This window comes from Odontesthes bonariensis, chromosome 10 (genome assembly GCF_027942865.1).
Source record: "Odontesthes bonariensis isolate fOdoBon6 chromosome 10, fOdoBon6.hap1, whole genome shotgun sequence".
NCBI lineage: Eukaryota > Metazoa > Chordata > Actinopteri > Atheriniformes > Atherinopsidae > Odontesthes > Odontesthes bonariensis.
In genome coordinates, this window is record NC_134515.1 from 9,360,752 (window position 1) to 9,380,955 (window position 20,204).

Genomic DNA, 20,204 nt, shown 5'->3' on the forward strand with positions numbered 1-20,204 from the left:
AGCTTAAAAGAACGCTCCGATATCCTGCTAAATATTATTTACAAATAAAGTAACAACATAAATATTATCTGCTGTTTCCGCCTCATTCCTGTGATCAAAATGTTTACCTGTAATTTGTAAATGATTCCAACCTTTATTTAAAAAGACGAAGAAGGGGTTTTCAGAGCTTCTGACCAAAGAAAATGAAACTAAATGTAGAATCTGATGCGTCAACAAACTCAATAAAAGTTGTTCTAGAGTCAGTTTTCCCTTTGTGTTCCTTTAGCTTCCTTTAATGACACTTTTTAATGCTTTGGGAACTGAGGATACTGATTGTTTTTCAGAGGAATCTGTGTCCACTCTGGTTGAATCCAAGATTTCAGCTGCTCAACAGTTTGTGGTTGTTGTTGTCTGATTCTCCAAATTTTCAATAGCCACATCTGTACTATTGGGCCAAAAGCATTTCCACCATCACTTCCAGAGCTTCTTCGGGGCTTTCAGCTCTCGATAAATTAGGCTTTGACTCCGAACCATCTCTGGAACTGCTTTGGTGGATAAACCCAGGTTTCAATAAAAATGCTTTGAGGGCTTTTAGAGAGTTATTTGTGTTTAATATAGATTTGCATTGTTGTACCAAGCCAATAAGTATGAAAAACTGTTAGTAGGACAGTGGTGTTATTTACTTTTTGCTGTCTTTTTGATTTTGCTATCTTCATAAAAAAAAAAAAAAGAAAAAAAATCAAATAACGGCCCAAATTTGTTTTTTGGAAATTACTTGTTTCATTTTTCGTTTCAACTCCCGGCTGGGGCCTTTCTGTGTGGAGTTTGCATGTTCTCCCCGTGTATACGTGGGTTCTCTCCGGGTACTCCGGCTTCCTCCCACTGTCCAAAAACATGCATGTTAGTTTAATTGGTGTCTCTAAAATTGTCCTTAGGAGTGAGTGTGAGCGTGTGTGGTTGTTTGTCTCGTTTGTCTCTGTGTGGCCCTGTGATGGACTGGCGGCCTGTCCAGGGTGTACCCCGCCTCTCGCCCATTGACCGCTGGGATAGGCTCCAGCCCCCCCCGCGACCCGACCGATGGATTCAGCGGGTATAGAAAATGGATGGATGGATTTTTCGTTTCTTACATTTGAACATGACGGCGGGCAGACTGGAAGCGGAAGTAACGTCAAAATAAAAGTAGCGTGCTAATTTAATATCAAACATATTTACCGCTTTTTATAAACCCATTGTAGGTAGTAGGCTGCATTTATTTTAGTTAAGTGAAACTACAACTGCTGGTTATTTGGGGGAACGTGATAGCCTATATAGAATTATTATTGTAAGCTATTTTCATGAGCCCTGGATAGAGGGATGTTTGAGCAGGGAAACGTAACATCCTGTAGTAATGTTAAGAGCTTTTATTTTGTACACAAGACAGGAAATAGTTCTCTTGTTAAGGCGAGACACGGCAGGCAAAAACAGTGATTTTTCATGCAGTGGTCAATTTTTTGATTTTGGGCCAGTCTACTTCAATATGTGTCATTTCAAAACATAAATTTAAATGTTTATTTCATCACATTTTGTTTAATCGCGGCAGTACGTTTCGCCCAAATTTACCAAAATGAATTCCCGCTAGACTACTGGGATATTCTCCAGCCCACCCGCGATGAATTCCCCCTATTTAAATCTTTAAAGGCCGTTTCCTCAAAATCAGTTTTTTGTATTTTTCCAGTATCAATATCTCAAACTATGGAGCACCTACTAACACCAAACGTTCCAGTTATACACTTAGCAGTATTCTGAAGATATTTACAGAATGATTTGTTGATAAATCTTTTCTGGCCTGATTTATGTGACATTATAATAAAAAAATATGGCGAAAATTGATGTTTTTTAGGGCTATGGGCATTATATTTCGATTTCCTAGGAAATTAAAGCAGATATCCTGAAATCCCTCGGTGATGTTCTTTTCATTTTGTGTGTAAACAAAATGAACAAAGAATTTTGCATCTGGCTTTATCATATGTTCAGATCTATCTTCCGGAAATATATGCAAATGTGCGCATATTTAAGGAGATAATGCCTCATTTGCATAATTAAACATACAAATTTCTAAAACTTGTAATACATTTTTTTTTCATACTTGTATAAGTAATCAACTGAAGAAGTTTCATGGTGATATCTATTATAAGGTCCAGTTCTTTTGTACCTTTTTTGTATTTAAGATTATATATAATAAAATAATACAAATAATATGTTGTTGTGTTGTTGCCGGGGTAAGGCCGACTCACCTGTGGTCTCTTCCACCCGACACCTGGCTCTTCCCACCACGATGGTAGCGTTTTCGTTGCTGAAGCCCGTCCCAGTGACCGTCAGAAGGGTCCCGAGGCCGCTCGATCCTGAAACCATCAGCGGTATTTAGCCAGCTTTAACAGGCGCGCACACACAGCGTGAAGCATGCGTCCAGGCCCGCCGCTCCGCATACGCAGCTAGGCGTCCACTATTCCGGCACGTCAACGTAACTCGCCGGATTGGATGCCTAGTTGTCGCCGTGTTGCTTCTACAGTGGGTGTGTGGGGCGTGTAGAATGGCTCTGGGGGAAAGTAAATAACTTGTGATTTTAACCAACCGAAGTTTCTCCCTCTAAAAATTTGAGTTTTGGAGGGAAATTAATGTGTATAAATCGTCAGCAATGGAACATTATTTCATATTGTACCATGGATCCGGATCTGCGAGCGAGGAGAGCTGCTGTGCTGCTGCTGCTGCTGCGACACAGGAGATCACATGATCTACTGTCATTGGATAACGCACTCCGTCTGCCGTGGCAAATTTGCATAAAGTTCGGCCGAGCCCAACTTTTTGACGTGCCGCAGGTCCGCCGCTCGCCGTGCCGGAATCCCAGCATGCTTTGCGAGCACGGCGACAACGATCGGCCGGATTTCATTGAAAATGAATTGAATGCGTTGGATACGGCTTGACGTGCCGGAATAGTGGACGCCTACCGACAGTCATTGGATAACGCACTACGGCTGCCGTGGCAAATTTGCATAAACTTCGAGCGAGCCCAACTTTTTGACGTGCCGCAAGTCCCCCGCTCGCCGTGCCGGAATCCCAGCATGCTTTGCGAGCACGGCGACAACAATCGGCCGGATTTCATTGAAAATTAATTGAATGCGTTGGATAGGGCTTGACGTGCCGGAATAGTGGACGCCTAGCGTAAGCAGAGTGCGTAGGGCCCTAAGTACCTGGCGGGGGCCCCAAAAATTAAGGTTGTAAAAAAAATGACATGATAGTTATTATATTATTACATGAAAGAAATGATATAAATTAGTCATGAACAGGCCCAGCGTTTTTCTTAATTCTGTGCCCTATTACTCGATTCGGGCAAATTAGATGTGTTTACCTTATCTATAACAACCCCCCCCCCCCTTCCTGAAATGGTACAGTCTTGAAAGTTACCGCATCGGAGGTGGTGGAGCATCCTCCTACCTGACGTTTTCCGAGTTATGCCCGTTAACAGTGAAGAAGATTAGATTTAGAATGTCAAGTAAAAGGCCACATGATTCTGGCGCTGACAAAAGAAAGAAAAGAAAAGGGAGAGATGACGCTCGTGCATCCCTTGCTGATAAGTTCGTGTTTTTGGTGTAATTGTTTTGCTAACCCAACGTTCAGTGATATTGCTGCCAGCTAACCTCAGCTAACGTCAGCAACCTAGGCTTGGTTAGCGTTTGGAGTTATGAACAAAATCTACTAAATGCTGGCGACCGTGTGTAGAGTTTGTGTAAAGTACAGCACTGTCACACGCTGAGTGGCGTAGCAGGCCGCCAACAGGTGTGACGGGAATGATTGACATCTACCCATCATTCCCCTAAAAAGCGAGAAAAGTTAACAAGACAAACGCCGTAATGGCATCATAAAGAAGTTATATTAGTGGCGTGGAAAAATAGAGGAAGAAAAACGACCTGAGGACAAAGGTAAGGCCTGTGTTGGGTGATGTGGGCTGGATAGCTGGAGGTGGGACGTTTTTTGTCCCACCTTTGTGTTTATTTGTCCTGCTAGCTAGTCTCGGATAAATGTTGTGTAGCTGGCTGGGATTTGTTCGTTATAAACTCGGCTTCAGTGTTTGCCTCATGAAAGTTTGCTTATATAAGATGAGTATGACAGTCAGTCCTGCCATGGGAATGACTGACTGACTCCAGTTTATTCAGATTCTAGCAGGGAGGGAGGCATGTTGTTGTCCTGCTCTGTCATTGTTCAGTGGAAGTTGTCTCTCAGGTATTTTACACGATTTTGGCATTACTTAGGATTCATTTACTAAGTTTGGTGTGTTATTTATAGGCCTCTAATTAGAAGTGTTCTACTGTTAGTTTTTTAAGTGATATACAAATATTAGGCATCCTGTTGATTATTTTAGAATATTGTGGCATTGGATCATTATTCTTAGTTTTATTACTTTAACTAGTACAATGGGCCTCATGCAAGAAGCGTTCGTACGCACAGATTTGTTCTTAAATCGTCCGTACGAGTTATTTAAGAGAATTTGCGCATTCACCAATCTTTTCGTATTTTACGTTTTCTTTCAGATACGAACAGAATTCACGAGTGATCCAGACCTGTCGTAGGAGTTTCGTAAAATAGTCCGCTGTTGTTCCAATCAAGTTTGATTGACTAATGGATTGTATATTTAATTACTTTGAAGAAAACATAAATAAAGATATACATTATACCCCATAATGACGCTGAAATTATTCTGTTTGACTTAAATTGTGCACTAATCGAAGGTTAATCTGAATCTGTATATAACAAGGTTAATGGGAAGCGTAACCAGCGGCTGATTTTCTACTTTCGGATGCCTTAGCGCGTCAGGCTCTTGAAGAGAACGTGTGGAGACAAACGAATGGCTGACATCGCGATTTAGAATATGCAGCTTGCTAGAGCCACAACTCCAGAGAGAAACACGCCGATCAAACCCAATTCCACCACACGCCCAGGTCCTCATCTTTGGATTTTTGGCCACTGAACCTTTCAGAGGGAGATGAGAGACAGATCGGGGGTGTCCTCTGTGAGTCGTGCGCTCCCCTTGGTCCAAACTCTCATCAGTTTATCACCCATGGTACATCAAATTCCCATACACCGCTGTCCAACTAGTACAAATTAAGAGGGACTTTCATGCCGTGGCTGGACTGCAAATCATAATCGGAGCAATGCACACATATACGCATCAAAGCCCCCGCGCTGTCGTGGAGCGCACTGAGCTGGTGGGTGTCTCCATACAGCTGGGGGCAAACTGCTCTACAGCCCAGAGAAGGCATGCCAGATTTGCACACTATTGCCATGAACAAGGGTCTCCCACCAGCCCAGGCAGACCAGAAGGTGTGGTGCCAGAAGACCCCCTCATTAACCGCCCCATCAAAGAGCCATTATGATGAGGCAACAGCTGATTGCACGGCTTTAGTTTCAGTCATCGAGCGCCTGCCCATGGCGAGACATTTTTTTAATTTTTTTAAGCCATTTTCATATCAAACCATTTATTTTTTATTTCGGTGACATTACGAACTACTGCTGACACTGCTAGAAATGACAGATTTTCCTTTTTGGATCTCTGAAAGCAGAACTTCAATCTCAGAGCCCGTAAAGTTGTTATTTTTGCTCCTTGATGCCGTTTTCATGACTCAACACTGAACACTTCCTGGCACAGGACAGAGGAAGCACAGCCTTATATGGTATCATTTTGGGCGTGGAGTATGCAAATCTACTATTCTCGTGCACGTGCAATTATATACGCACACGTGGGATTCATCATTTACGCAGGTCGTTTACACACTTTTTCCGAAGTTAAGAGCGCTTGTTGAATCTGACGTGGCGTGTTCGTACGAGACCTTCTTACGAAAAAAGTAAGAGAAATTTAGAATAAAAATACGAAAATGTTCTTGCATGAGGCCCATTGTGTAGATAAATGCAGAAACTTCTTAAAAGTGACAACTTCCAAAACTCTTTTGTTCCTCTGGCCATCAGGATGTACAACAGCTTTAAGTGATGGCGCTTCTGTATTTCCCTGGTCACTTTATATTTCACTTTGGTCTTATTTCACTGGTCACTTTAGATTTTTAAACTGTTTTTTTTAAATAGTTTTTTAAATTCTTAGATTCTTGCATTTAACACAATCCAGCCTGATCTGCTTCGTCTGAAACTCCAGAAGACTCAGGTGGAGGCCTCAACAATCACCTGGATTAATGACTACCTGACAAACAGACCACAGTTTGTCAGACTGAAGAATTGTGTGTCTAACCAGGTGATCAGCAGCACAGGAGCACCACAGGGGACTGTACTCTCACCGTTCCTTTTCACTCTGTACACTTCAGACTTCCAGTACAAGTCAGACTCCTGTCATCTACAGAAATATTCAGATGACTCTGCAGTTGTCGGGTGTATCAGAGATGGACAAGAAGCTGAGTACAGAGAGCTGGTGGACCGCTTTGTGGCATGGTGTGGGAACAATCATCTCATCTTGAATGTTAACAAAACAAAGGAGATGATTGTAGATTTCAGGAGAAACAGGGTCAGATCAAACCCTGTTTCCATCATGGGAGAAGAAGTGGAGGTGGTTGAGCAATATAAATACCTTGGTGTTCATGTGGACAACAAACTGGACTGGAGACACAACAGTGAAGCCATCTACAAGAAAGGACAGAGCAGACTGTACTTCTTGAGGAAGCTAAGGTCCTTCAAGGTTTGCAACAAGATGTTGCAGATCTTCTACAAGTCTGTTGTTGAGAGCGTCATTTCCTCTTGCGTCATCTGTTGGGGCAGCAGCATCAGAACCAGGGACCTAAAAAGACTCAACAACCTGATAAGGAAGGCTGGTTCTGTTCTGGGGACGACTGTGGAACCTCTGGAGACAATAATGCAAAGAAGGATTTTGCATAAAATCAAGAGAATTATGGACAACCCTGAACATCCTCTCCATGAGACTGTTATCGGAAAACAGAGTCTCTTCAGTCAAAGGCTTCTTCAGTTTGGATGCAAAACGGACCGCTACAGGAAATCTTTCCTGCCCACAGCCATCAGCATCTATAATAACTCTTTGATTTAATTGAGCTACATCAACATTTAATTTCCCTCTGGGATAAATAAAGTTATTTTTGAATTGAATTGTTTTTAAAGTGTTTATAATTGTATAAACATTTTTTATTGCTTTATGTCTGCTACTGGATGCTTGAATTTCCTTCGGGATCAATAAAGTATCTATCTACTTTGTAATTGGGTACAATCTTTTAAGGGACGCTGTACATTACAGTTTAATATTTAAAAAAAACTCAAAATCTTTTATTTATTGTTTTCTTTATATTATATATTCTTATTAGTTTCACTTGCCTGAGTGGTTCAAGTTAAGATGTTTAATTTAAACTCTAGCCTGTTTTGCTCATGAAGTGTAATAGATCTTAGTGTTCCATCTAAATGGTTAGGAATCTCTTCATTGTAGTTTGACAAACTAGGGGCCCCCAAACAGCATCTTGCTTAGGGCCCCCACAAAGCTAGAAACGGACCTGAGCATGTCACTTACCTCTTGTCGGTATGCTCGCGCATGTGAAAGCCCAAAAGAGTCAATGGACGATAATCCCACATACAAAACAATTATCTTCTCTAGAAAAACTGTGTTCAAGTATTTAAAACATTACAACAATACATGCCCAGTAATATTGTTGTAATGTTTTAAATACTTGAACGCAGTTCAATTGATCCATTCTGTTGTCTCATATTTAAAATAAAAAACATGACTTAAGTCTGCTTTGATGGTGGGTGTAACTTTTGAATTCAAAGGTGAATGGAAAAAATAGCCAACTTTACCCTTGCTTAGTTAAAGGTAGGGTAGGAGATCCTGGATTTTGAGTCCAGCGAAGCTGCATTTTGAAAATACACAGGTAAAAAGTCCCAACCCTTTTCTTCACTTTCCCCCCGAAGGCACGCCTCTAGAGTACATGAACGCGCACGAGCACGAAGGTGCACGAGCGCTGTTCTGACAGCAAGCATCGATCGTTGCCGTATTTAGTATTTAGTATATGCTAACTATACGTTTAATAATGCTAGGTGCTAGCCAAGCTGGCTCTAGTTTAGCTTCCTGCCAAGCTTCGTTCACGGAGCAGGGTACGCGCACAGGGGGAAGGAGGGGGAGGGGGAGGGGGAGGGAGGAGCAGATTGCAGTTTGATAGACGGCATCAGTATCCAATCATTGTGAACGGTCCGTTCACAATGATTGGATACTGTTTTTCCTAGATTGTAGTTCTAGAGGCCACTAAAACTTTTCATATTTGTGTCAAAACTTTTAATTAATTGGTTGCAATGGGGGTGTGAAGAGTATTTCAAGCAATATGTAAAAAAATGTTCCAGAAAAAGATCCCCTACCCCGCCTTTAAAGGATAAGACCGGTTTTTTGACATTGGGCCCTTGATTTCACATTATAGCATGATGTTCTACTCACCCCTGCTTGTTGTTGGACATTTGGAGCTGTTCCGAAGATATTCGCGAGGCGTCTGGCTGCTCTCTTGAGATATTCGGCCATGAAACGGTTTCCTATGGGCAAGCTCATACAGGCACAAACTATGCTGTTTATAATTTATTAATTACTCTACACTAGAACTGATAACGTGGAGGTGCGTCGCTTACTTAAAAAAATCCGGGTTATTGTAATTTTGATTTTTTTGTCGTAAAGTGGGTGTTACTGACGTCATCGTCGTGCTACTGCCACAGACAGCCCACAGACCTGCTGCCTATTTATTCATTCGGCTAAAATTCAAAATTAGTAACCCGGATTTTTTTAAGTAAGCGACGCACCTCCACGTTATCAGTGCTGGTGTAGAGTAATTAATAAATTATAAACAGCATAGTTTGTACCTGTATAAGCTTGCCCATAGGAAACCGTTTGATGGCCGAATATCTCAAGAGAGCAGCCAGACGCCTCGCGAATATCTTCGGAACAGCTCCAAATGTTCAACAACAAGCAGGGGTGAGTAGAACATCATGTTACAATGTGAAATCAAGGGCCCAATGTCAAAAAACCGGTCTTATCCTTTAAAGCTCTGACTACAAGGAGAAAAAACAAGATTTAATGAGCGTAAAATACAAACAAATTACTTTGCTAAAGCTTTTTCCAGCGAGAGCTACAAATGTGGAAATTAAATCAAAGATAAACAGATGTACCTGTAAATCTGAAGTACTCGCAAACAAAAAGGAGGAATTCATTCTTAGAAATGTTTGCCAACTTTTAAAATTAAAGTTGGTGTATGTTTAGTTTTTTTTTTGTATTGACAGAACTGTACGGGCCAAAAAAAAGCGCTTCAGACTTATTTTTTAGGTTTTTACCAGAAGTATATTATTTCTGACTTCATGATACGACTGTGTGTCTCCCTCTAGTGGTCATGATTTGTAACTCCTGCTCAGTTTAATCTACCGTAAATCCCGGACTTCAGGGCGCCCCTGAATATAAACCCTCTAATTTTAGAAAGAAAATGATTACCCCGAAAGCTTTTGTCGTCTTTTTGCATAGACTCAGTTCTTCATGTTGGCGCCTCCACCATCGATGCCAAGATTTCAAGCAGCAGCTGTTTTCTTCAACAGGCAGATTGGTCGCCTTCAATTTAAAAGCTGCATCATTTGCATTTCTTTGTTCGTTTCCCATGTTGAGGGTGAGTACAAATGACAGATTTACAATAATTTAGTGGTGTAAGTGAGTGAGTTTGATTTAACGTACAATTTCATTGGACCACTTTGAACTATTCATTAATTTAATTGGTCTAACGTTAAGAGGCAAAATGTTTCGGAGGCATGAAAAAAAACTATTATAAGCCGCGGTGCTCAAAGCCTGGGAAAAAAGTAGCAGCTTTTAGTCTGGAATTTTAGGGTAGTTGCTTCACCTCCCACCTCATGAATATTTGTATCCTCATTCATGAATTCTCAAGTCACCAAAGTTCCAGAGTTTGCAATATTCAATCTGTGAGTGGAGCAGATTTTATGTTTTATTGTGCGGTATCATTAGGGATAAAAACCTTTAACAAAAGCAGCTACCAGACTGACACATTTAGCAGTTTGATTTCCACTCATTTAGTCTGAACATTAGTTGTACTAAAGATGAAGATTAAAAACGGTTTTAAAAGGAGAATAAAATCCGTCACCACAATCGCATTAGCAATCAAACCCTTTTATTAGTCGAGTGGACACAGAAAGTTTGCAGCGTCTCTAGTTGGCGTGCAGGACCTTCCAGCGGGCCAGAGGACCGTTGCTGGGGATGTACTTCACCCCGCAGCCGTCAGAAATCAGACGCTTCTCTGCCATCATGTCATCAAAGTCGGTGGCGTTGAATTTGGTGAAGCCGTACTTCTTGGAAATATGGATCTGGAGATCACATCAATGGCAAAAGTCCGTCATTACGAGTCAGAAGCAACAGCTGAAATAAAATAACTTTTAAAAGGCACTTTGTCTCAGTGGTCCCTTAAAGCACTCAGCACCTCGCAGCTGAGGACATACACAACCAAAGAGTCACTGTCTGCAGCCTTTGCACACCAGAACCGCACTGCAAGCGAGACTGGTCGGCTTAATAAGCTGCAGTGCTCACCATCACTTCTACTTGTTTATGGGTAAAAGGAAGTGGCCAACATAAGAGTCGCTGTGCGTCGGGCTCATTTACCTTCTGACGACCTGGGAACTTGAATTTGGCTCTGCGCAGAGCCTCGACCACATGCTCCTTGTTCTGGGCCTTGGTACGCACAGACATGATCACCTGACCGATGTGCACACGGGCCACGGTGCCCTGTGGTTTCCCAAAAGCACCGCGCATTCCAGTCTGGAGCCTGAGGAACACAACAAAGGAACATGTTGCAAAACGATCGATCAAATTCTCAGGATTCCCGTCTGTAAAAATCCCTCTTGGTAAATAAATAAAACTTAAAGGAATTCCAAATCATCCCGTCGGCCTGTGATTATTCAGAGAACACCACTTACATACAAACACAGGTGGTAGATTCTCACCTATCAGCCCCAGCGCAGGATAACATTTTGTTGATGCGGATGACGTGGAAGGGATGCAGGCGCATGCGGATGTGGAAACCATCCTTACCGCAGGTCTTCACCATGTACTTGTTAGCACAGATACGGGCGGCCTCCAGGGCTACAGAAGGTGAGGAAGAGTTGAGTAGAGTTAAATCATGTGGCTTGTTTTGCAGTTTTCAGAAGAGACCATTTCTTTCGTTTTTACATAGTACATCCCATCAGTGTTTCTGGTGCAAGTTTCTTAGTTTTCTCCAAACAAACTCATTACAGACGGACGTCTTTGTGCAAAAAAACATACATTCATGATATCATCTGTATAGCAAGCACCTTACAAACATCCCCCAGTGCATGCATTTAAACACTAAACTGTACGCAACATGTCCACCTCCTCTTAACTCATTGGCTGCCAGCCATTTTCAGTGCAGAGACCCAAACTGCCAAGTGTTTTACAGTATTTTGACTGATTTTCCAAGACCCACAGAAAAGTGTGTCTTATGACTATGTACATACCGAAATTACCAAAAGAAAGAGTAGACTCTCTTCTTTCATCAGGAAAAAAAAAGTTTGTTTCTACCATTTTCAGTCCTTTAGTAATAGACAGTAGAACATAGGTTGGTTTGACCAACAAAAAAAAAAAAAAAAAAGGCGAAAACAAGCTTTTTTTTTGTGCAAAGTGGCACTGCTGCCACCTAGCGGGTCATTTTGCCAGTTTATTCTCTGTTTAGTGTTTACAAGCCTAAGATTTAGTGACAAACTCCACTAGATTGTTCCCCAGCCCGCTCCGTTAAAAAAACGCAATTGACGTCTTTGGCAGTCAACGGTTGTGTTTAAATTGACGTCTATAGACGTCAATGGCAGCCAATGAGTTAACTGGAGACACGAGTTTATATGCAAATGATAATGAATCAGTGGCAAAAATGTCAAACAATGTAAATCATGTTCAATTCCCTGCTTGCTCAAAGAACAAAGGAGGAGACCCCATTCACAAACCTCCAGACTAAATTACATGCACGAGTCTGGCCAAGGCTCCTCACCTTCTGAGGACAGCTGCTCGTATTCATCAGAGACCATGTGGCCGCACAGAGGGAACTCATCTACCTTGGCCTTCTTCCTGCCCAAGTCGAAGATCCTGATCTTGGGATCTAAAGTGGTAAAAAGAGACAGGATACAACACTGAAGTTAACAAAAGACAACCACAAGAGTTCCTCCAAAATGCAGTCCTAAAACATTAGATGAAGCCAACACCAACGTCAAAAGGTGGAGGCAGTGGAGTATCAATTTTCATCCAAGCTGAGGAGGAAAACAATATTTTGTCTCAGTGGTCCCTTAAAGCACTCAGCACCTCGCAGCTGAGGACATACACAACCAAAGAGTCACTGTCTGCAGCCTTTGCACACCAGAACCGCACTGCAAGCGAGACTGGTCGGCTTAATAAGCTGCAGGACAAACACACCGCCACATCATCTCAAAATTCAATGGCAAGAGCTAAACTACACCTTTTTCCAGCCATGATACGCAACATTAATGGCTTTAAAAACATCATCATGATGTCAGTCTGATGCAGGTCATGTTTGTCTTACAGAACAATGGCACACACTCAATATTCAGTATTCACGTGGGATTGGACAGCACATCAGGTGACGCATACTGCTAAAGCCTTTATTGAGCCATACTTCGCCTTCAACGGAGTGGCATATTGAAATAATTCAGTCTGTCAAGTGTGCTGTGGTTGTGTTAAACATAGCAGTGTAAGAGCAGCTCAAAATGCTGTTTTTCTGCATGCTTATTTTCCAGTTAACATTATGAACTCAGTAGATTCTCACTTGTGACTTTTATTAGCTGAGTGTAGCCATTAAACCCTTTTCTCAAATGGCATATATTGCTGTATACTGAGCATGTACGAGCAGTGCAACTTAAAATTACTGCTGCAAACTTTAAGCAGTTTTCTTCCACTTATTTTGTGCAAGCAATGTGGGAAAATCCATTGGGTTTTGGAAAGAATTTGGACAGTGCTGTTAATTTAAAAACAAAATTAAGACAACTTTGTAATTTTTTATTAACGTCACTGCAACACTTTGGGTAAGTGTTGTATCAGAAGTGATGCCTTAACGTTGCAAGATATGTCTTAGTGAAATAAGTCATCACAAACTGGCAAAGACGAGCACCAGGGTTCCCAGTCAGGTTGCCATCAGATTACTGGGAAAAGCAACATTTGTCCAAAAAGGGACTCAAACAACTTTACTAAGTAGGCAACTTGCTTTCAAACTTTGAGCGTAACTCATAAGAACTTTAAAAAGCTTACCAGGCACACCCCTGCAGAAGCGAGACTTGGGGTAGGGCTTGTTCTTGCAGTAGCGGTAGCTATGGGAGAGAAAGTGTAACTAGTCAGTGAGGGTTTAATTCAAAGACACCCCTCCGTTTTTGCTGCTTAAAACACAACTAAACCAGATGTAAACAAGTAACAACTACAATGTTTTACACAGCTTTAGTATTTGTTGGAAATTTTAGTTTTAAATACCCAAGTCAGACAAACAAAAAGACGTACAACAACATTTTGCAGCATCAGATAAATCCACATGTGGAGCTAAGTAAGTATTTGTGGTGATGAAGGTAAATTTCACCAAAACAAAAGTGCTGCTCTGGTTAGATGCTTTATAAGAAAAGATGATGTAAATAGACTGAGAACCGCTTACTAAGTTTTGCTAATGGCAGTAAAACGTTTACCAAACCACTACAGTCTCCCTGTGTGTATCTTCCTGAATGACCTGATGGGCAGAAACCCGACATTTCAATTCTGAAACCTCGGACCACTTCAGTTAAAAGTCGTTTCTGGTAACAAACCGAAAGCTTGCGATTGTCATCCGCTTTAACTGGCATTATATAAGTGAAAGAGAGCCATTTCATGTCGTTACACGGTTTTATATGCCGCAGATGTAAATTATCTTCCAAAAAACTCCCAACAGGCAGATTGGTTAGCCAACATCATGCTAGCTGGTGTTAGCTCAACAAGCTAACGCTGAACGGAGGAGAATTGACTTTATGACAACGTCAGTTCAAACAAGTGGTGACAACAGACAACACTAACATTTTTCCAATAAATCACTACGTTTTAATACCAATATAAGACGGTCTATTAGAAGGCCTGCCGGCATATTAGCACTGTCCACATGGTGCTAGCCGCAGCCGCTGCCATTTTCCGTTTTTCGGCCCTGCTCAAACTATTCGAGGATCGGACTTACCAGCGGGCTGGTCGGCGGCCCATGGTTGCAATCTGAAAATCAGCACACACAAACGTGTTAGTTAATCAAACTTGCGCTAAGATGTATGAAAAATAACTTTAATTCTGCCTGTTTGATGGAGAGCCGAAGAAAACGCGCTCCCACCACGCACTCACCTAATGGAGGAAAGGAAGAAGAATCTACTTCCGCTTCGTCATGAGCACGAAGGTCGAGTCGTCAAAAATATTTTAAATTAATCATAAAATTATTCCCAATGGCGTTAATTTACGATATATTTTTTAATATAGAAAATTTGATTAATTTATTTGTAAAAAGATAACAATAATTTGAGGTTTGAAAGATGTAAAGGAATGCTGGGAAATGTAGTTTTCACTTGGTGAGAAAAAAAGACTGCAGGGCGACCTCTACTGTCCCTTCCACGTCTAACCTGACTGATGTGCTTTATCTGCCAGATGTTCGTTTTTATTATTGTGAAATCTTTCCGTATTTTTCCAAATGTCACCTCCCTTTTGACCTCACTTTTTAAAATTCTACATATTCCTCCACATATTGCTGTATCTCATTGAATTTGAAGTGTCTGTCTAGAAGACCTGTCAATTTATTTCATACACACATACACAGATATATATTATTTCTATTTATGTATAGATATAAAGTAAATAATATTGTGTGTGTGTGTGTGTGTGTGTGTGTGTGTGTGTGTGTGTGTGTGTGTGTGTGTGAAAAATATCTCCTATTGAATCTTCCTACAAGTCATTTATACCTTTACATGTCTGACATGTATGTGGTGTGTCATCTGTTCATAGCTTTTATAAAATCTTGATGTTAAGTTTCTTTCTATATACTTTGAATTCGAGTTGTCTTAAAATATCTAATTAAAATCTTTCCTGCATACTCTTTCAAATTGTTTTAATTAGTTGCTTAATTAGAATTTTTACGAATACAACAAAATTAAAAACAGTGAGGCATATATACACAGACAGATGTTCTGTACATTTACTTTAGTGCATACTTGTAATTGTGTAATTCTTTTTAAAATAGCAGTTTCTCTGGGAGCCATCTCAGTGAGCATGCCTTCCCAACACGAGGGCCCTTGTACTAAAATGCACAAACTGAATACAACTATATTTAATGTTGTTGTTGGAACGTTTATGCCTTTTTTTTGGCAACAGAAATTGCCAGCTGTGTACAAGGCCCTCTTGAGAAAATAGAAATATTTATTCCAGTACAAGTTCTTCCATTAGGGGACACTGTTGCACCACATATGCAAAGCCCCTGCTCCACTGCACCCGACTTTGCTAATTCTTAAAAAGGGAACAATGAGCTCATATCTAAAGCCTTGTTAATGCAGAACAAATGTTTTTCTGAGGTGCAGGAATGTGAAGAATCCTAACTTTGTTCTGAATGATTGATCTGGGAGCTGCTCTGATTTCCCTTATCAAGTCGAGGACAGCTAAAGACTGTCGGGCCAGTTAAAGGATGTGTATCGTAGGTTCTGGCACGGTGATTAGTTTGCTCACACATCTTTGAACTGAGTTTGTGTAAGAAAAGTCTGATAAGGAACAGGCAGTGTCGGTGCCTGAATCCCAGAGCAGACATCTCAGTCAGGAAAGACTTTGAACTCTGACTGGTATTCCTGTACAGCCTCACGTGAAGGTCAGCTGTCAGCTCCCTATCTTTTCAGTCTTTCTGTTTCGTCTGAATTTCCAAGAGAGTTTTCCTGTCTCTCAGCTGAAGGCCAACGATGACGGTGTGACGATGGAAAGGGAATAAGGACCAAAAATGGTGCTAGAATATGTGCCTGTTTCTGGTGACCGGTGACAGGCACACACACAGACACTAAAACATACTGTATGTACAAGAGGAATAGCTTACTAGTTTTTCAAAAAGCTTAAAGGCAGGGTGGTTTTTTTCCATTTACATCTAGACTGTTTGTTATATTTCCTTGCATCCATAAGCACTGACTTAAAAATGTCTGACCATTTAGAAAATGCTCTTAGTCACAGGAAATTCGACACCACTCTTATGTCTGCGTGTTAAATGTGAAACAAGACTAATATCGAATGATTTACTTAATCTGTACAACAACCAAAGTATATGTCTTGGGTACCACGGTTAAAGACTGGAGACCGGTTAGCAAAGTGGGAGAGCACTTTGTGGGGTTCCCCTCAGAGAAATACAATACTTCCACTATAAATAAAGAGATTCCTTTTTCAGTTCCCCATTTCTTTCTGTGGTCTATCCCTCTCTGTTTCTCCTGGTATGTCTTTCCTACTCCTTTGATCTTATCCATTTCTCTCCATACGTTCACCCAGACCAGCTCGCAACATTTTTTCTTGCTGAAATATTTTAAACTAATGCAACGTTTAAAATTTAGTTTTTGGTGCGAAGTGCACGAGGTCCAAAGTTTCTGACTGGTGACTGAAAAGGATGTGGTTAAATGCCTTTACACTGTCGGCAGGTACATTTATTTACACTTTGAGGGGACATGGTCTTACAGTTCCAGGGAATTGTATTGCAAAGTTCATCGTATCAATTCTCTAACAATTAGGGCTGGGCAACGATTAAAATTTTTAATCTAATTAATCACATGATTTCCCTGATTAATTACGATTAATTGCATTTGTACGCAAAATCCAAAAAGAATCCAAAAGTAGTGTATATCTTTTAGCATTTAGTTTTATTTTAAATGTGCTGCCATATAAATGAAAGTGCCATAACATTTGTTGTGCAAACACACTTTGAACATCAGCATCTTTCTGTAGTTTTTATGTAGAAGCCTCGCTCCACTGTCTGTTTCCTTGAATGACTTGAAAAGCCCCCCAATAATAATAATAATTATTTATTTTTTTAAATCAAATATTTATATCAAGTAACAAGTCAATGCGATAATAACGAGTTAACTCACCCAGCCCTACTAACAACATATTCCCTAAATAAAGCTAAAAAACTCTAGTTTTAATCTTTATCAAGAAGATCCTATTTGAGGATGTGCAAAAAGGTTTACCTGTTATCAAAATGTTTAATTCAATTCAAATCAGTTTCAATTCAGTTTATTTACATAGCGCCAAAATACAACAAAATGTCATCTCAAGGCACTTAAATAATAAAGTCCAATTCAAGCCAATTGGAGTTCAATTCATTGTAATCCTAATTATTTTCAAAATAATCTAATTCATAGAGCCAATTCAAAAACAATTTCCTAGCTAAGGAAACCAACAGATTGCACAGAAACTTGTCTTCAGTCCAATCTCCCGTCCTGAGCGTGTCTGAGGCGACTGTGGAGAGGAACGACTCCCTTTGAACAGGAAGAAACCTCTGGCAGAACCAGAACCAGGAAGGGTGGCCATCCGCCTCCATCAGCTGGGGTTTGAGAAGACAGAATAGAGGGGAAAAACCCACTGTAACACCATTCAAAGGATACCTGTTGGAACAGGGAAACACGAGTTAATGACAGCAATAATAACACATGTACATAATATCATTTGAGAAATTAAACGGGGGAAAAAGAGAGTAAAGTGAGGAAAGTTGTGACAGATGAGGCCCCCCAGCAGTCTGGGCCTATAGCAGCTTAACTATGGGATGTTTCAGGATCACCTGAGCCACCCCTAACTATAAGCTTTATCAAAAAGGAAAGTTTTAAGCCTGATCTTAAAAGTGGAAAGGGTGTCTGCTTCCCAGACATTTACTGGCAGCTTATTCCACAAGAGAGGGGCCTGATAACTGAAGGCTCTGCCTCCCATTCTACTTTTAGAAACTCTGGGAACCAGAAGTAAACCTGCAGTCTGAGAGCAAAGTGCTCTGTTAGGAAAATATCTTATAATGAGATCTTTAAGGTATGGTGGAGCTCGGTCATTAAGAGCTTTATATGTGAGGAGAAGAATCTTAAATTCTATTCTGAATTTAACAGGGAGCCAACGAAGAGAAGCTAAAACTGGAAAAGCTAAATCTCTCCTGTTAGTTCTTATCAGAACTGCAGCATTTCATCTTCATAATAACAAATTTAAGTGAGGTGAAGAAAGCTAATTAAGCACATATGTTGTTTTTATTGTCATTGTTTAACAAAGAAGATTCATCTTGTTTTTTTATGACTAATTTTGATGCTGCAAATATCAGCAAATTACAAGAAGCCAATGCCGAAATCCCCATTAAATCAGATTCGTGGTTTAAATATTTGTACATTTGTTTTGCTTAATTATTCATTGTTCATTTCTATATTTCTATATAAGTGTATTATAGGGAGGTGGTCCAATAAAAGTCCAAAGTCCTGTAAATTTCAATCCATCCATCTTTTATGCTGCAATATGTGCAATACAGTCATACAACAATCGGATTGCACTGTAACTTTTTTACTTTTTACTTTAACTTTTTCTATTTTTATTCTTTTGCATATTATTTAGATATCTTTATACTGTGTGCCTTATATCTTTTGTGTATCCAAAGCCAAGAGCTCCTGAACTAAATTTCATCATGCCTGCATAGTGACAGTAATTCTTGATTCTTGATTCTTGATTTTCTTTACCCGCTTAATCCAACGGTCAGGTCTCGGGTGTGCACCCTGGACAGGTCACCAGTCCATCACAGGGCCACACAGAGACAAACGAGACAAACGACCACACACACGCTCACACTCACTCCAAGGGACAATTTTTTAGAGACACCAATTAACCTAACATGCATGTTTTTGGATTTATATATATCGACTATATAGTATTTGTATATATGTTTTGCTTAATTATTGATTGTTGATTTCTATATTTTTATATAAGTGTATATTTAAGTTTATTGGCATTAATCTTTTACAGTGAATATTTGCCAATAATAAATTTCAATGTAGCCAATGGCTGTCGCCCGAAGTGCAAAACCATTGACAGCCATTGGGTGCTGAACGTGAAAGATCTGACTCGAACAGACTTCAGGGTAACCGTGTCTCTTGAACTACTAAAGCAGTCTTCACACGTGTTTTGGTTACCTGACCTTTTTCAAAGATGTTCCGGTGTTGCTGCATGTAAAACTGAAAATGTCCATTCAATTCTATCCAGATTTGTCACAGAAATTTTCCGTGCAACTCACTTGTCAAATCTCCAAAAGTTTATGGAGTGAGATGTTAGGAAGATAGCAGTTGATCTTCAGGGGGATCTACAGTTGGCATGTGTGCATGCTGGTCAAAGCTTCATACACTTCTGCATGTTGTCTTCCATTTGAACAATGTTATTCAATGTTTCTTTTCCTTCTTCAAGTAGCCTCTTCTGCCGTGCTCAACGTGATGCAAACCGAACGATTTCCATTGCACGGTTCTTTGCATCATAGCCACTGTGTGCTCTACTCGGATACCAAGCAGCAAATGTAAACAACGGAGGATGATTTCATGCTGAAAGACACAGATTACACATGGTAAATTACACTAAGTGTTCTCTTTGGATTCAAACGGGTGACAGTGTAAGCTGAGGCCTCTATTTGCATCTTTTATGTTGAGTCCACGACTTGCTATTGCTTATGCTTATGATTCTGATTATGCTAAGCTAAGCTATTCCTGAACTCATATCTACAGAAATCTTGACAGACACTTCATTGTTAGTGACACCAAGTAGTTGAACAGAGTCAGCGTGGACAACAACCATGCTCGCATGAGACAATGACCCTGTTGTGAAAACAATGACTTCTGTGTGGTTTACTCATCTCATGCTGCCGTCTTGACAGCTTGTAAAAAGAAATACATTATCAGCACTGAATTGCATATTGTGCCAACCCCACCCTTTCACACTACACTGCCTTACATTCATTTCCTGGAGACAAACACTAACCACTGTTTGCCTAACTGCAAACCAAGACTTCACACTAACATTTAATGATTTACATTATGGTGACTTGGTTTTTGTCCTCACAATGGGACTCTTCAAATAGATTTATGTCCCAACCACTTGAGTAATACAAGTGCACACAGACAGAAGCGAGTGCAGC

The 20,204-nt window shown here is 40.5% G+C and overlaps 1 protein-coding gene and 2 non-coding genes across 3 annotated transcripts; all 3 read right to left on the bottom strand.

Annotated features, from left to right (window-relative positions):
• Window positions 1-10,140: 10,140 nt before the first annotated feature.
• Window positions 10,141-14,351, bottom strand: rpl10 (ribosomal protein L10). The gene is made up of 6 exons (XM_075476152.1): window positions 14,244-14,351; window positions 13,307-13,365; window positions 12,039-12,146; window positions 10,984-11,122; window positions 10,643-10,805; window positions 10,141-10,350 (listed from the first exon to the last, which is right to left on the bottom strand). The coding sequence occupies exons 1-6, from the start codon at window positions 14,264-14,266 to the stop codon at window positions 10,195-10,197; spliced, it is 648 nt and encodes a 215-aa protein (XP_075332267.1). The 5' UTR covers window positions 14,267-14,351; the 3' UTR covers window positions 10,141-10,194.
• LOC142390992 (small nucleolar RNA SNORA70) lies at window positions 10,430-10,563 on the bottom strand. The gene has a single exon (XR_012770511.1). It is a non-coding gene; the product is annotated as a small nucleolar RNA SNORA70 (small nucleolar RNA).
• Window positions 12,313-12,446, bottom strand: LOC142390991 (small nucleolar RNA SNORA70). The gene has a single exon (XR_012770510.1). It is a non-coding gene; the product is annotated as a small nucleolar RNA SNORA70 (small nucleolar RNA).
• Window positions 14,352-20,204: the final 5,853 nt, after the last annotated feature.

Bases quoted from the DNA above. Each gene is read 5' to 3' on its own strand.
- rpl10 (XM_075476152.1), bottom strand. From the start codon at position 14,266: ATGGGCCGCCGACCAGCCCGCTG. The intron at 10,806-10,983 runs GTGAGAATCTAC...TGTGTTCCTCAG, and splicing joins TCCTGCGCTGGGGCTGATAG to GCTCCAGACTGGAATGCGCG. The intron at 10,351-10,642 runs GTAAATGAGCCC...TGTGATCTCCAG, and splicing joins AGTTCCCAGGTCGTCAGAAG to ATCCATATTTCCAAGAAGTA.